The sequence below is a fragment of the Chelmon rostratus genome, chromosome 19 (assembly GCF_017976325.1).
Source record: "Chelmon rostratus isolate fCheRos1 chromosome 19, fCheRos1.pri, whole genome shotgun sequence".
Lineage (NCBI taxonomy): Eukaryota > Metazoa > Chordata > Actinopteri > Chaetodontiformes > Chaetodontidae > Chelmon > Chelmon rostratus.
Window position 1 is genome coordinate 10,003,651 of NC_055676.1, and position 16,526 is coordinate 10,020,176.

The window sequence follows — 16,526 nt, forward strand, 5'->3', positions numbered from 1 at the left end:
AAAGTAGAAATTTCTTTTTAGAACATATGCATCATGAATAAGTGCAGTGGAACATGAAAACACAGAGGCCAAAGTCGAGTAAGTAAACACAGATTCCAGTGGGATCAGTGCTGTATGCAGCTGTGATATCAGAGCCGGTACTTTTCTCCTAGTGAGTCTGAGTGTGTGTGTGTGTGTGTGTGTGTGTGTGTGTGTGTGTGTGCCTCGAAACTTTACAGGTGTGTAGATGAGAACAAAATAAAGGTTCAAACGTGGTCAAACCCATGAGCACTGAGCACTGGTGTAATGGGCGCTGTGGCTGGTGTGATCCTTCACAAGATGCTCTCTAGTTTGCAAATGCATGCAGTTAAGCTAAAAGTTTAAAGCTGGAAACACCACATTGACCTAACATTACCATATAAGTTGACACGGTGAACGTGTTGGCGAGGAGTTGCTTTTTTATGCGTCCAGCATCCACTAATAGTCTTAAAAGTCCTTTAAGTGTCCCACCTATTCAATGTAAGTCAGTGCATTCACTTGCCTCTCAGCTCCGTTTTGGTCTCCACCGACTTATGAGAAAAACTGGCTCTGTGTCTGCTTGATGCTCCACAGTGTTCACCAGCCAGCTGCTAACTTTGTCAGTCTGCTGTTTTAAGGAAGGCCCTCACTGACGTCCCAGGGATTTGCTTTGGAGCCAACCAATGAGCAGTAAATCTCAGATGTTAATCTAGATAAATATTTTATTGTTGTCATGGTAATACTATTACAATCATCTCATGCCATAAGTGAAATGTGAAAGACCTAAAGCTCTATGCTGTATGTGGTCTATCTGTATCTGACAGCTTCCCGTACTGAAAACTGAATTATCATTACCATCATATACATTTGAACTCATACTGGAAAACATCTGAAATAACACACTTGGACATCATAGAGGCTGCAAAAAAATACAAAAACAAAAACTGGGAATGTTTCATATGACCTACAGCAAGACTATAGTAGTTAAATAAATTAAACAAATGATCTCTATGTGAAAAACACACATACACACACACATTACATGGATCCTTTCAGCAGACACATACAGCAAAGCAAGTGTGTAACACTGATACATGAAGTACAATACAATCATACGTCCCTTCCAAAATGTCATTTCAGTGAGACACATGACGCCGGCTATGGTGGTTAGTTCCTGATTTTCTTTTCAAAAAAATATACTGCATATCTATTTATATATTTATATAAACAACCACAAAACTTTTGATAATTTTCAATTTTTTTTATAATTCTAAAATACATCTATAATATTTAGAAACAATATGTACAATTTCCCCCCTCCCCCAGCTGGCTTTTCTCAAATTCTTCTAAAATGGAAGAATAAATTAGGGTCTGAAGAGGAACGCCTCTGTTCTCAAGGCCGGGGGGGTTTAAGAGCTAATAGACTTTGTCTCTCACACACATGCACACTCTCTCTCTCACACACACACACACACACGCTCACAAAGGACATATGGTTCCTGTTGTACTTATTGAAGGTATTTGATATTCAGCAATAGTTTCAACAACGTTCTCGTGTTCAGTCACTTCAATGAGATCTCGTATTCTCAGCGGCTTGGTTGTTGAATGATGGGTATCTGCTGTAACACTGTAACCCATGAGGGAACGGCATGTTGGGTAATGTCAGTGAGACGTCCCGTAACACTTCCTGTTTCCTTTCCTGCTGCATTCTGTGTACTCGCTCCTGCTGTGTGTGTGTGTGTGTGTGTGTGTGTGTGTGTGTGTGTGTGTGTGTGTAAAATAATGGAAACCTTATGAAATGTTCCAGCGTTATATAAACTTGCTCGTAAAGGCCTCAATTTGTGAGAGACATGCCCTATTGACATGATTTACCATTCAGTCCCAACAACATAACTTTATCATCTTTAACATCCATGGAGTGCAGCGTTACCTGACGGCTAGAGCTGATTTCACACCCTTTCTCCATGCATGAGACTGTTTTGCAGCCTCCTCCAGACATTCTGAATCATGGTCAGACCTCACTTTGAATGAGCTGATACATGAAGCCACCACGTGTTAGAGTTTATACTCGAGGAGGCTGACTGTTTTCATGGAGTCCCGGCTGATGCTCTACCAGCAGAGGAGCGCAGTCCAGGTCTGCGCTGCGAGCAGAGCGCAGAGGAGGACAAGGACAGGCGAGGTGGAAGAGGAGGAGGTTGATGCCGAAGACGTGTGATGGTAGTTGTAGTGGCTGTGGACTCTGTCAGGTGGCTGCACTGTGATGTAACCATTGATGATGCGAACCAGCGGAGGTGGTGGAGACTGGAAATTACTGCTGGGGAGAGAAGAGAAGAAGACTTTAAAAATCTGTTTTTATTCATGTTGGTCTTTTAAAGCTACATCAGCTTCCTAAATGTGTGTTGAGGTCCTACATGAACACAGCTTTCTACCAAAGTTAAAACAGTTTTGCTTATTTCTGAGTTTGTGTGGTTCTCTGTGACTCTTTAAACTCTTTAAACTTAATTGCTGCTTATTTTCACAAGTGTGTAACATGATGGAGTTGTGAGCAACACAATTCATCGATTGGGATTTTTATTGAAAAAACTACTGTCCAGCTTGCATTCATATGTTGGTGAGTTTAAAAATGGGCTGTTGATGGAAGAACGGGACTCTCTCTACATCTATCATCCGCACTGCCAGAGAAAACATTCAGACTGCAAGAGAAAAACAATGGAAATATAAATGATGGGAAGATTTCTTCACAGAGGAACTGTGACAACCCTGATGAATCAGCAGAGCTTGTACCTGGGCGTGCGACTCATTGATCAGCTCATACCAACTGCCAACTCCTTTCCCAGTATTATATATTCTGCCTCGACTGTCTCTATTTCTCTCTCTATCTGTCCTTTTCTAAATAAGCCTGGCAATTAAATCATTTCTGCTCTCCCGTTTGATGCAGGGACTGCAGTGCTCGGGTGGTTTCGACTGGGACGAGGCCAGGCAAAACAAACACGCGAGTTCCTGAAGCCAGGATCTCCTCATACCAGTGGGCTGCAGCAGCAATCTGACATAGCATTATAACATCCAGCATGAAAGGAAAGTGATGGCAAGATAGTGTTTCCTTTTTGCCGGATCTATGTTTTGTTGGGCAGGATATTTGACAAGCATCCGCACAGAGAAAAATGAAAACACGCCTATCATAATTCAAAGAAATGGAATTAAATCCTGCCCCAGTCCTCATCCTGACTGCAGACAAATGAGAGTGTGCTTACAGGCAGGCTGCAAACTCCTTGGCTGGAGAAGGGACACATTTGGAAACGTTTGGAGAGTTTCGTGTCAGTCAAAATTAGATCGCCAAAACACGGCGTGTTAGAGTCGGTGATAGATGAGAGAGCCGGCGCACAGAGAAGCAGCAGAGCAGAGATCCCAGCGACAAGCTCCACCACGTAGTTTCTAATGCAAGACCATAATTTTTCTTGAAGCTTGTTAACACATTAAGCTGCTTCGGGTACTGGTCAGTTTGAAATATTTCCTGCACAGACTCTTATTATAATATCTGCTTTGCACTGATTTGTTTTTGCCACCTGTAGCTCTAGACTTTATTTAATACATTTTTAATATGGACGATTATTTCAGACCAAAGTAGCAGATAATTTAACCTTTTTTAGCAAGACTTGCAGCATTTTTTTAATGTTTCTGAGAACAGATATTCAAATGTTGAGAGGATGAAATTATGAAGCGGGTTTATTTAGGTTTGAGGGCCAGAAGAGGTGGAAGGAAACCAGGTGTGGCACATTGCTCTGCGGCCCTGCATCAAACACAACAGAGACCTGTGGCGCTGCAGTCGCTTCTGTTTCCTGGCCTCCCTCTCCGTTTCTCACTCGGCCACCTTTTCAGACGGTAAAATATACAAAGATGTGCACCGTGTACACTTTGTAGCGCGTACACAAACAGTCTGTTTCCTTTCCGTTCAAGAGACAGGGTCTCTCAGAGAGAGAGAAAACATCTCTGCAGACATAATGTACACAAACGTTCACAAACCCCCTCTGTTCCAGTGAAGAACAGACGCTGCATGGTTGGTTTTCTTTCCGTCGGTAATTTGGAGCAGTGTATACTGTACATGGAAAAATACATGTTCATACGGGGGTAAAAAGCACAACATGCCGAAGTTCTGCATGGGTCCAATGCTGCAAACTCTTACCCGCCTTCGCCACAACTGATTTCAACTGTTTACAGCGTCTGATAATCATGATTTAGAAATGACTGGCATAAATTTAAACTAATTATTTTATTCATCATACTGTTCTATTATCACACTGTTTTATGTGGTGTGTTTGCTGTTTTGTCTACCTGCCCAGGCACAACAGATGCAACTTAGCTGTTAGCTAACAATACTTCTTTTTTTTCTCATTTTGTCTGTTTCTTTAATGTATGATCTGCACACACCCAGTGCAGGACTCTGCTCAAGGGTCTTACAGCATCACAAAGTGCAAACCAATGACTGTATTATGTGTAATGGCCCTAAAATGATCTGCTTTCAGCAGCCTTAAGATGCTGGAGATGATTGAGCTTATACACTGCACTGTTTCTATGCAACTTGCCATCTGCGGATATAGGAAACAAGATCTGCTCTTAGCAGAACTGCTGAGCCTATCCCAGCATGCAGGCCAGGGAACCATCCTACAACATGCAGAGAAATATATATATGGATCGCTGAGATGAATCTGACCTGCATGTCTTTGAACTGTGGGAGTCAACTATAGCACCCAAAGGAAAATGCAACCAAAGGTAAAGAGAATTCAAAGCTACGTATATAAGCGGTGGAAGAGGGAGTGTCAAGAAAAGTAACACCAACGCAGAAGGAAACGTCCACATGGGAGGCACAGCTGGTAATTTAAGGCCATGTGCAGACATCTTGGAAATGTGAACCACAGATTTCAAATATTGTACTGATTGTTGCCCTGAGGTTACGGTAAGTTTCCCTCTGCATAATGTTAATACTAGCCATAGCAAACAAGCTCTATGTTCCACACAAATTAAGAGCCTGGGAGGTTTGATTCCAGCATGCAAAGATACGCTCATTCAGGAGACAGATACCAGGAAAGAAATTCTACACACACAAAAAGACAGAATTTAAGAACCAGTATGTGCGATTTAGAAGGATCTATTAGTATTTTTATTAGTGTATAATCACATAATGTGTTTTTGTTACCTTACAATGAGCTCTGCAATCTGCAACCTCACTGCTAGATGCCACTAAATGCTACACACTGGTCCATTAATGGATGGACGGTCAAATGAACCTTTTTGTTTCCTGCCCACGTGCAGAATCACATCGATGAAAACATAATATTTTGGCCTTACGCCAAACTGAGAGAAGTTTCAACAAGGCAGACCACACCTTGTGCAGAGGTCTCCTCTTTGTCTGAAAGGTGAGCTTGTTTTGTTGTCCGGTTAGTCCCTGCCTGGAGCTACTGTGAGACCAAAACCGGATACTTGGTAGGAATTCCCAGGCTGCTATTTTCACATCCAAGACATTTATACCAGCTAGGAACTAGTCTGGACTCATACCACACTGCAGGGTGCGTGTGTGTGTGTGTGTGTGTGTGTGTGTGTGTGTGTGTGTGTGCAGACTGCATGAAGAGCGTGGTGATGTGATATGGTGGCTGTTTGAGCCTGCGGCGCCACACCAGGAAGTGTCATCTTTATTCTATAGACCAGTGGAATGACTGCATTACAAATTTCCAGTTCTCCCCTCACATCCTCTCTTCTCTTCTCTTCTCTTCTACTCTTTTCTTTTCTCCCCACCTGTGACCCACACTCTCACGCTTTCGACGTTTCCCCTCATCCCCCTTTCGCAGCAAAAGAGACAGACAAGTCATTGATGACAGATGTATTGAAAAAACAAGACCCCAAGCACCCTCCTGTTCCTTACCTCTCCTCGATGCGGACCCAGAGGTCGTTAAAATGCCGGTGCCGCTGTTTCTTCTGCTTGTTCCTCCTCTTTTTCTTCAGCATTTTCCTCTCTGCTTTCTCCAGCAGCTCCAGACTGTCCGGCGGCAGAAGCATGTGGGGCAACAGATCGTCCTCCAGGGGACGCCCCTGATCGTCCTCTTTGTGGGGGAGCTCATGGAGGAAAGGCTCCAGGAGGGGGGGCTCATCATGGTGCTCCTCTGACTCTGGCGAGGCGGGTCTGGATGATGACCTCCTAGAGGGGGCACATCACAGGAACATAAGATACTTTTAAAAGAAAGAGGACGGGGGAGATTTTTATCACGGCATGTGCCGTTTACACTTAACTGTTGAATGTGACCTTTAATGTCAGCATATGTGTGATGCGACTACGCAAAATCATAAATAATTCTTGGGTAAAATGGAATAAGAGCTGCGAGTTCTTTACGGTTTTTAGTTTTTCTTGTATAGAACTTGGACCTGCAGCAGCCTTGTGACTTTACCAAAGGCTGTAGTTTTAAGTTTTGTTGCTGGCGGCAGACAAAGGCATAGTTGTTTTTCTCCTTGTTTATGCACTGCATGAAGAGAAGAATCCTCCACCATCAATCTGTCTTTCAGATACCAACTGCCTGTGAGTATTAGATGCTGGAGCGATGGCAGAGAAATGGATTATGGTGCAGGAGTGGTTTCTGTGGATGTCGTGACACATTTTGGCATGTTTTCTTTCTTTCTTGCATTTTTTTTTTTTTTTTTTTGCTGTGACTCTTCCTCCTTTGAGGCCATTGTAACTCTTGTGAATCTAGCCTAATTATAGCCGCCATTCTCCATTAAGGAGCTTTCAGAACTACAATATCTTGAAAGTCTAAAGTCAGTCAGCTTTAAATTACAGTTGTTCTGTGGGCCTTTAATGTGGCCTGGTGAAAGCAGATGTGGCATTGAAAATGCCACTGGTGTCACATCCAGCCTGGAAAGGACAGGTGAAACCACGGTGGAATGAAATGAAAGGGAAAGAATGGAAAGGAAGGGAGAAGGGGAAGAATTCCTGCTATGCAAGAACAGAGTGCCGCGGACCTTTCCGCGGCACTCTGTCTAATGGACACCACATCCAAGATTTTCTGGAAAAACAAATTAAAGCATCGGAATGGGAGGTATGAGAGAAAAACCAAAACTCATCTTTTGATTAAAGACACTCTCGCTTCTGATGAGCTGCTGGCCGTCTCTAATGAGGTCGGCAACTATCTTTAACAGGCGCCGTGCACGCGGACGCATACACGCACACACTCGGGTTGGTTCAAATGCAGGTTCATCACAGGCCCATAATCCTGCATTGAACAGAACACACACGAGTCTGTGTGTGTGTGAAAGTAGATTCACTCCCTCATTCACTCACACACACAATAGAACACAGATTTGCTCGGAGATAGCCATCCGCACAGTGTGCCATGGTACACTGCACTACATGCTTCACAGCAGGAGGTATGAACTCTGCAGAGGTTGGTCTTTTCAACAACACTTCATTGGTGGCTGGCGGGGATTTTGTCAGATTTAGCTGTAATGTAATCTACACAGCGGAGGCAGCAGAATAAATAAAAGGTCCCGATGAACAAGAGACATCATGGGCATGTTTTCTTTCCCTAAAACTGCAAAATAAATATGAGAACCTTATGGCTATCACATACTCCACATACTCAGTTACACATACAGGACTGCAGCTCAGCCTTTCAAACCTCTTTTTACAAAAAGCTCAAGCTTGGTTTATGAGTGTTTGAGCTCTGCAGGTTCATTGTCACAAATCACATTACTACATGTTTTGATAATATTGTGTGATGTATGAAGCTCTGGCTGTCTGAATCTGTGAGAAGGTCATTGGTACAGTGCCGCTCCGAGGTGGAGACGCTCAGCCGTGGTGCTGACTGCTTATTTGACTCACTGTATGTGTTGTAGCATATAAAAAACATCATATATACATGATAACAACGTTAAAAACTAGATTTTCTTTGAAGGGGGTCCTCAAGATCCACATTGAGTATAGATTTTTGAAGCAGTGGCAGGATTAAATGTCAGACATAACATGACATAAATAGTAGCGCTGGATCGTTCTTTGAATCCCTCGTGCATGTGAGGGCAATCAGACTGAAGCACGGGAACGGCGGCCTCCACCACTAACAATGAAAACTAATACTGTATATAAAGAAGAAAATGCACTGAATGGCTATTGCTGAAGACATGCCAATGATAAAAAACATCAAAAACAGGGTTTGCATGAAAATCTTAAGAATTATCTACAACAGTGAAGTTTATAATTCTAGTGCTGAAAGTTTAAAGGCAATGAAGGTCTTTTTATCCCCTGTGATCATAAGAGTGCTCTGAATTTGGCTGTTTATCTTCTTTTCTGCGATGACCAACTTCCACACTAAAATGAAAAAAGAGTAGTGGCTCATTAGCAGTAAATTAAGAAAACGTTAACTCTCCAGTGTCGATCGTGCTAGTAAATTAAAAGAACTATAACAAAATTAGATAAATACTCATGTTTAGGGATGTTTGGAGAGAGTGAGTTCTCAAAAAGGGAGAATCTCTCAATGAGTAACTAGCGAGTGCAGTTTTTGATTATTTGCAGACAACACATTTCTCACAAGGGCTGAGGCAGAGCTCGAACATCTGTTTCGGGTCTGCAAATGAACACAGACCAACTATGGATTTGTGCTTACTTGGAAAATAATTTCCCATTTGAAATCCAGTCAGTGAAAAAGTTGAGAGAAACATATATTCCTGTCAGGGCCATGAGGCAGCGGTTGCCCTGTATCATGTGGCCGGGACATGAAACCTTACACCCGTTTAAGTGATAAAATATGGGCCTTCGAGTTCGACTGAGTTTTTTAAAGAGTGTTTTCGGAAGAAACCATAATGTGCAACAACTACGGCGAAACATAACATTTTCTGTCCAGTTCTCTATCCGTCATCTCGGTGTTTCTCGCTTTCTCTGCTATTTTCTTTGTTAGTCTCTCTCATATCTTTCAGACGTTTCTCCAGCTTTTAATGGAAAATCAATACCGAAAAATGAAATGGTCCCAGAACAATCTTTAAACTGAAAACATTAGCTCAAAAAACCTGCTGAGTCAGGAAAGGTCCTGAGAAATGAACTCCTTTATCTTTCTCTCCCGGAATTACTTTAGCTAATCCAGTAAGTGTTTAAATTCAAGGCCTAAATCAATCTCACCAGCAATTTACCATTTCCTGTCACTGGTGGAACTTAAGTGTTTTCCATTTTGAAGATTCAGCAAACATTACTCTGCACTTTGAAGCATTTGAAAGACTTTTGGCGGTTTGACTCATGAACAGAAAAGCATTAAAGTAGCATTATAAATCATTAATACATAGAAAACACTTTGATTTCAGGGGAAAAACTGCTGTAATTTTTTAAAATTAGAAGCTTGTATAATATTAGGGGGACTTATTTAATTTGCACAGTGTATGTTGTCATGATAAATCACAAAATCCAGTCTGTTAAATGTGCCACTGGATGATAGACGTGTGTGTTTAAGGGTATTTTAGCAGTAAATTTACCTGTTTATGGGCTGCCCAGCAGGGGTGTGCTCCACCTCGTATCCCTGGCGACGAAGCACATCAATGACTGTATTGTTGCCGAGAAAGTGACCTGCGAGCAGAAAAAAGAAAGAAGGGAAAAGTGACGACCTCCACGTCTGAATGCTAATGATGAGTTACTGCAAGAAAACCGAAGCAGACGTTTATGATCCGTCGAACTGCACCGTTTCAGAAGATCACAGGGAGAGTCCTCTGTGTGGGTGTAAGACAGAAAGAAAGGTTATGGAGACTCCAGAGAGGACAGTTTGTCCTCTGCTGTAACAAGGACACACACACACTAAACTCAGGCGGGGGGCATAATTTGCCAATGTTCTTTTCATGTTAGGTTGGAAGCGCACACATACGCAGAAGGTCACTGTCTCACAGGGGGTCCGGTTTAAATACAGTTTTGCTGCTTGAGACTTGGAGGAAAACCTGACAACGGGTTCTCTCTGGTTTTAGAAACATTCTGTTTGAAAGGATGAAAATGAAATAAAACCATAAATGAAATATGCTCATTTTCCATCTTGCCGGGAGTTCACTGAGAAGATTGATACCACACTCATGTCTCTGTGTTTACTATGGAGATGGGAAGCAGTTAGCTTAGCATAATCCAGGCTAACCGTCCAGAAATAGCTATAGTTTAACATTTGTGTTTGTATGGATTAAAAAAGATAAGATGTGTTATGTATTGAGCCTTAGAGCTGTCAGGAACTGTAATTTTAAGACTTTGGGCAGAGCCAGGCTAGCTGTCTCCCCTGTTTTCAGTCTTTAAGCTAAGCTATAGAAAGTAAGAATAAGGAAAGTGAATAAGGTTATTTCCTGAACTGTGGAACTATTTATTTAAGTTTAAGGGACATCCAAATGCAAGCTCAGTCTTTTTCTAAAAGGCTGTTATCATCAGTGGGGTGAAAATCCACTGGCAATCTAAAGATAGTATATGCTCCCATTCTTGCCATCAGATGCTCTTTTCCTCTTTCACACTTCTGCTGCCTCCTAAACGCTTCGGTGCTGAACTTTTCTCTGCACCCCGCTTCCTCTTCCCTCCCTCTTTCACGGACTGCCCTTTGAGTTCTCTTCGCCTCTTTATCGCTCTTCCTCCATCCTTGATCATATCTGGCTCCTTTCCTCCGCTTCCATTTTCATTCCTCCATTCTCCCTCCCTTATCTCGTGCTTCCCCTCTTCTTCCTCTTCCCCTCTGTCTCGCTCTGACCCTCTCAGCTACGTGAAGTGGGGGCATTGAGGCTTCAGGTTGCCATGTCAAGAGGTCTCCATTCTTCCCCCCTCCCTGACAAGGGGGAGCAGGGGCCCATTGTTTGGGCCTGCTCAGCCGTGGCACCACAGAGCTGTGTAAACAATGAGTCCCGGCACTTTAATTTGGCCCCGAGCCATCGACAGAGAGACGTTGGCCCGGACGCACTATGGATGCCATGATGCTGCCCCATCTCCACAACTAATGAGTGTTGGCTGAAACTATGTCCCAGTACGTAACAGCCATGGACAGTGTAGCGCCAACACTTGCTGGTCAAGTGACAGACTTTAATAACTTTTTCTAAACCAGTCTTCTTGGTAAATGCGAGTGGATTTTGCCTTCCAAGCCGCTCTGAGAGGAACAATATCCAAGAGAATCAAGATTCATGGAGCTTTTGAAAAAACTGACAAGCTTTGTAAGTGCTTTTGCCTTCTATTTGGCCTGTTTCTACGTTTAAATCGAAAATTATGAAGTTGAGTCAAGGTGCGTCTCTAAGTCGTCAGAGCTGCTGTGTGAGAATGACTGTTACCAAGCAAGAGAGCCGTGCATTTATTCTCACTCTGAGCTGAAATCATTATCATTACAGGTGGTCAGTTTAATGAATACCCAGCAGCTCTCAAACTCTCCGTGGGAGCTGGAAACCGGAGCGGGACAGAGAGACAGAGACCGAGTTTTCCAGCCTGCCCACGTTTAGAAACAACTCAGTGTGATTTATGTGAGTTTACGTCAGGGGATTAAGGTGGGACAAATGGAGCTGTTCAGCACAATGTAGGGCCACAGAAGGGTGGGCGGACTCCACAAACTTCAAAGGGTCTCACACACACACACACACACACACACACACACACACACACACACACACACACACACACACACACACACACACACACACACACGCATGCATGGAAATGCACAAACTCTAGTAGGAGGTAAACCATCAATTCTGACATGTCCCCAAAGGCTTTAGTGTGTTTTTGGGGGCAGAGTGTGTGAAGAGCTGGGAAAAAACATACGATTATATGCTTGAGACGAACGAGAAGAGAGAATATTTCTAAAAAAAAAAACATGCCATGACACAAAAAACTTTTTGAAGAAAGTTAAAAAGTGGCATTTTTTCGAGTTATGATGAAGTCGAACAATTCAAATTCTTCAAATACATATGCTTTAAATTTTTGTAGCAGCCTGAGTGTTATTAAGCAATATCATGGAAATCATAGATGGACCACATCAGTGTCACAGCATCGACCAACTGTACAATTTCACACACTTCTTTGAGAGGATCTGTTCTTCTTCTTCTTGAAATATGATGAATCTGAAGAACAGCGGTCCACCTTAACAAGAACATGTTTCATATTCAAAAACAAAAATACTTTAAAAAAGGCCAGTCCTGCAGCTTGCTGGTGTGGCGAAGTCACAGAATTACGAACAAAAACAACATCTTTGACTTAAAATGACTGATGCTCTGGAAAGAGGCAGAAAGTAGGAACAGAAAATGATGTTTTATTAGAAGGTCTGTGTTTTCCTCATGTATGACATAGCTGTTGGCAGCTGACCTAAACCTTGAGGCCCTATATGCCAGGTGATTTGTGACAACTGCCTCTTTCTGTTTCTCTCTCGGGCTACAAACACTTGTTATTCTGTAGTTTCTATCAAAAAGAAAGAAAACGCTAAAAACAGGTCCATCCTACATGTCTCAACTGATGTACTGAACTGCTGTAAAATTCTAAACAGGGCTCACAAAACACAGAAAAGACTTTGTGGTGAGAAAACACCTGTGCATCCCGTCTTAAAGAAAAACGTCTCCTCTCCATCACCGCCTGCGTTATTAGAGCATGGTGGTCAAACGGTGACTCGCTGCACACAGCAAAACCACTTCCGTGTTTACATTTTCAATTTCTTCTTCCATTTGCTTCTTCAATATTTGCTTTAAAACAAAGCGCACAGGATAGTTGTGAAAAATGCTCATGGCACGGCACAGACACATAAATATTTAGCATTCTTCTGTGCTGTATTAAGTCTGGCCCGCTTTCACAGATGTTTTCATTTCATTGCATGTTGACTCACAGAATCACCATCAGTTTTTCTGCTTATTGGTTGTCTCACAGCAAAACCAAATGAAAACAACGCTTTCTTTGATAATTTCACGTTCTTACTGAGCATAATTCTACTCTTCATTATGTCACTTATTACAGTTTTCCATCACGAGGACTCACTTCAGTGCTGCTTTAGGTTCCCTACATAAGAAATAGTGGTAGTCACATTCATTTAGGCTCCCGCTAGAAACCTGCAGGCCACATTAGGCCCCAGCCCACACTTTAAGAACCACACTTCTGGAGTAACATCTGGAGTGACATCTGACATATATTTCCACAGACTATTTATTTAGGGCAATTTCATACATTTCAAATCTACCAAATGGGCCAAAAATATGCACATTAATGCACAATATGTTGACTGTATGTCTTTCCAGCAGCACTGAGAGAGGGGAGATGGTAGAGATAAAGACCGGCAGACCTGAAAGCTCTCATTCACAGCTACCTGCCGACATGCAGCAACAGTCACGCATGGGACCACTGAGTAAGAGGGTCACAGATTAGCTCATGTCACGGTTATAGAAACGCACAGAGTTCAGTGTCTAATGATCACCTGATCATTAGACACTGAACTCATTAGACACTGATGGCACAGTTTGGTTGTGTATGCTTAAACGAGTGCAAACCTGCAACTGTAATACAAACACAACGATAACTACATCTGCTAGAAAATGGGTTTGTGTTCTGCTCATTTGCTTGGCCAAATGTATTTTGGAGGAAACACAATTGCTGCCTGGATCCAGGAAGTGGGTCGTTCTTATACTATACAGATGTTGCAGGAGGAGGACACAGGGCCAAAGCAAATTATTTTTACACCACAGACCAGAGTTCACCTCCTGCATCCCTCATGTTGTTAGGTTACGGCTCCTAAAACATTCGGTTAAGGTTAGGGCAAGATTGTGGCCTCAAGTCACCGTCATTTAAGGCAACATAACATAACCGTAAAATCTTTGCACACGAAATACGCTGACCACAAACATTTTGCAGATTCTGTGCATTTAATACAGGAGTCTCCTTGTTATGCTGTTAAAATGTAAACTAGCTGCATTATGTTTCCTACAAAATGTAGTTGAAAGATGCATCTATCTAGCGTGGGAGAAATCTTTCCGAACACCTGCGCTCAGTCAGAGGAACATCAGGTGAGAGCCGAGACGGCGCCCGTCCTCAAAAAGGCACCCGGCCTCCACAATGAGCGGCTCCGATTATTAGAACATATGGTAAGCTTTAAATAGCGTTCCTTTTCCACGCACATTAATGTTTACATTACGAGTTGTGACCAGGGCTCAGGCTGCAGTTCTCATAACATTACAGCATGTTGGATAAACAAACGGCGTACAGGCAGCACCGAGGCCATTCTGCGCCGTGCAGCCTCCGCTAGCTGTTTATGTACACACGCTGCCTGCGAGTCAGCTGGGCTCAGCAGCACATAATCACCACGACTAAGAACTGAATGAAGCCTTTTATTGAAGAAAATGACAGAGAGGTGTCTGGTACTTTCTTTAGTCTGCAGTGTTTCAGTTTGTTACTTCCTGGAAGTAACAAAGTGCCAGTGACATAAAGCCACAAACACTTGGCTTGAATGTACCTTGCGGCTGGCCAATTTTCTGGGCTTTCTCTTGTTGCGTAGATATTTGACACGACAGTGGTTTTAAGAACAGCAATGGTACATAAATTACAGCACACACAGGCAGAAAGAGAGCTATTAAAAGAGAGATTTAAGCTATTCAAACTATTGTCAAAGCTAAATAATGGACTGAGTTTTAGGACTTGACATTTCTAGGACATCGGAAGTACTAACCAGGCAAATATTTGACTGGAAAATCACTGTTTTGGCTTGCGGCGCTGCTAACAGACAAGCAAAACTGACTTTCCTTAACAGTGAAGGAGATGCAGCAATCCATAAAAGTGACAGTTGTGTCAAAGACAAATTACAGGAAAATTACTGGTTATCCACTGGCATACAGATCACACAGTCGTCCTGGTGTTTTGCAGACAATGCCAGATCTATATTAACACACATATCAAATGTCTGGAAATACAGGCTCTGCTCGCAGAGCACGTCTTCATGTCCCTGGTTTATGTGTTTGACAGACAGTCAGTTCTTCCCTGTATTAAATTCTAACCATCTACTTCAATAAACCATTATCAGTCAAGTGCAATTTGTTTGAAAAGAACTGGACACAAAACATGATTACATGCTGTCAAGCTGGTTGAGAATTATTAAAGGTGGTAGCTTTCGCTTTCACACATGTAGTCTACGCCTCAAATATTCAGGAACATTTCCTGCAGGGGGGGCGCAGGGGTCAATATTCAGGGGAATCCGTATCACCAGTTTCCACCTGAAGACTGAGTCATACTTCAGGGAATATGCAGGTATGTTTGTTCTGTGAATGAAAGCAGCAACATTGCAGGGACATGCTGCTGTTTAGCATCAGATGACAACATTGCCATGTTCGCAATTTTAATATAGCATGTTAGCATGCTAACATTAGCTAATTAGGACAGTACAAAAACATAGAGCTGAGGCTGATGGGGATGTCATTTTGCGGGTATTTGCTCATAAATTAAAGATTAAAAAATAAAAAATTTGACCTGATGATGGTGCTAGATGAAAAATTTTGTGTGAATCAAGTGACTCTGATATCATTCAGAAACATCACGTGGGAACCATGAATATCTGAATAAAATTTTATTGTTTCAACATCTCTTGGATGTTGAGACAGATATAAATGGATACGTGAAAACTTTGATGTCAAGGTAGTACTAAGATCAGTAGGATTCATCCTCTGGGGACTATCCACATTGCACCAAGTTTAGTTGCAGTCCACCAGATTGTCGAGGAGATGTAAAAACAAAAGTGTCAATGGCCGAGCTAGAGGAAAAGCCAGGGGCCCACCAGTCAGTCATCAGTAGGATTCATCCTCTTGGATCATGAGCTATGGTACAAAATTCCAAAGAAATTCATTAAACAGGCCTTGTTGTTGAGATATTTCATTCTGGACCTACCAACCAACCACCACCAGCACCCTTAGGACCACATTGCTAGAGTGGCTGAAAATGTTAGAAGGAGACCAGACGGGAATGCAGCGCAGCAGTGTTTTATGTAAAGAGATCTTTACCACAATTCAATTACTGGACAGCAGCAGTTAATGTTGTTTTTTTAAAGTCAAACTTTCATAATTTATGTAGCGTAGCCAACTTGTGGTGTTGAGAAGAGCCTCTTAATGTTAATATAATAGTCATCCTCGCAGGCACCAAGATTCTTTACCACCGGACGGGACATGGAAAAATAGCTTCAAAAATGACTGTTTTCGCCTGGAATCAATTTGCTATGATGTTGCTTGCAGCTATATGTTGTCATTTTCATCCAAACTCCCTGCAGGATGAGGATACTCCTAGGAGAGAGGCTCAGTAGCCAAAACCAAGATATGTTTGGTTAAATGAGTCTGCATACAAGCCCACAAATTCAACTTCAGTCGCAAGAAAAAACAAATCTTACCGTCAATGATTCAAACCCGTCCAAAACCTGTAACATATTCAATTTTAGTTCCAATCTGTTGCATCTCTCAATTCTTCTTCCCCTGTCCTCTATACCATAAAAATAAATGGTACGCTCTAAAAACAAAACCACACATGATTTAGCCCACTTATGTGTATAAGGATATAAAAA

At 42.3% G+C, this 16,526-nt stretch overlaps 1 protein-coding gene across 2 annotated transcripts in view; it reads right to left on the reverse strand.

Annotated features, from left to right (window-relative positions):
• Positions 1–701: 701 nt before the first annotated feature.
• trabd2a (TraB domain containing 2A) overlaps positions 702–16,526 on the reverse strand; it is a 54,575-nt gene continuing 38,750 nt past the window's right edge. Inside the window, exons 6-8 of one of the 2 annotated variants that reach the window (XM_041960789.1) lie at positions 9,493–9,583; positions 5,912–6,184; positions 702–2,311 (exon numbers count right to left, since the gene is read on the reverse strand). In XM_041960789.1, the coding sequence (XP_041816723.1) occupies positions 2,107–2,311; positions 5,912–6,184; positions 9,493–9,583 (569 nt within the window). In that variant the 3' untranslated portion in view covers positions 702–2,106. The remainder of the gene's footprint in view (positions 2,312–5,911; positions 6,185–9,492; positions 9,584–16,526) is intronic. The other variant, XM_041960790.1, reaches the window with a different exon arrangement.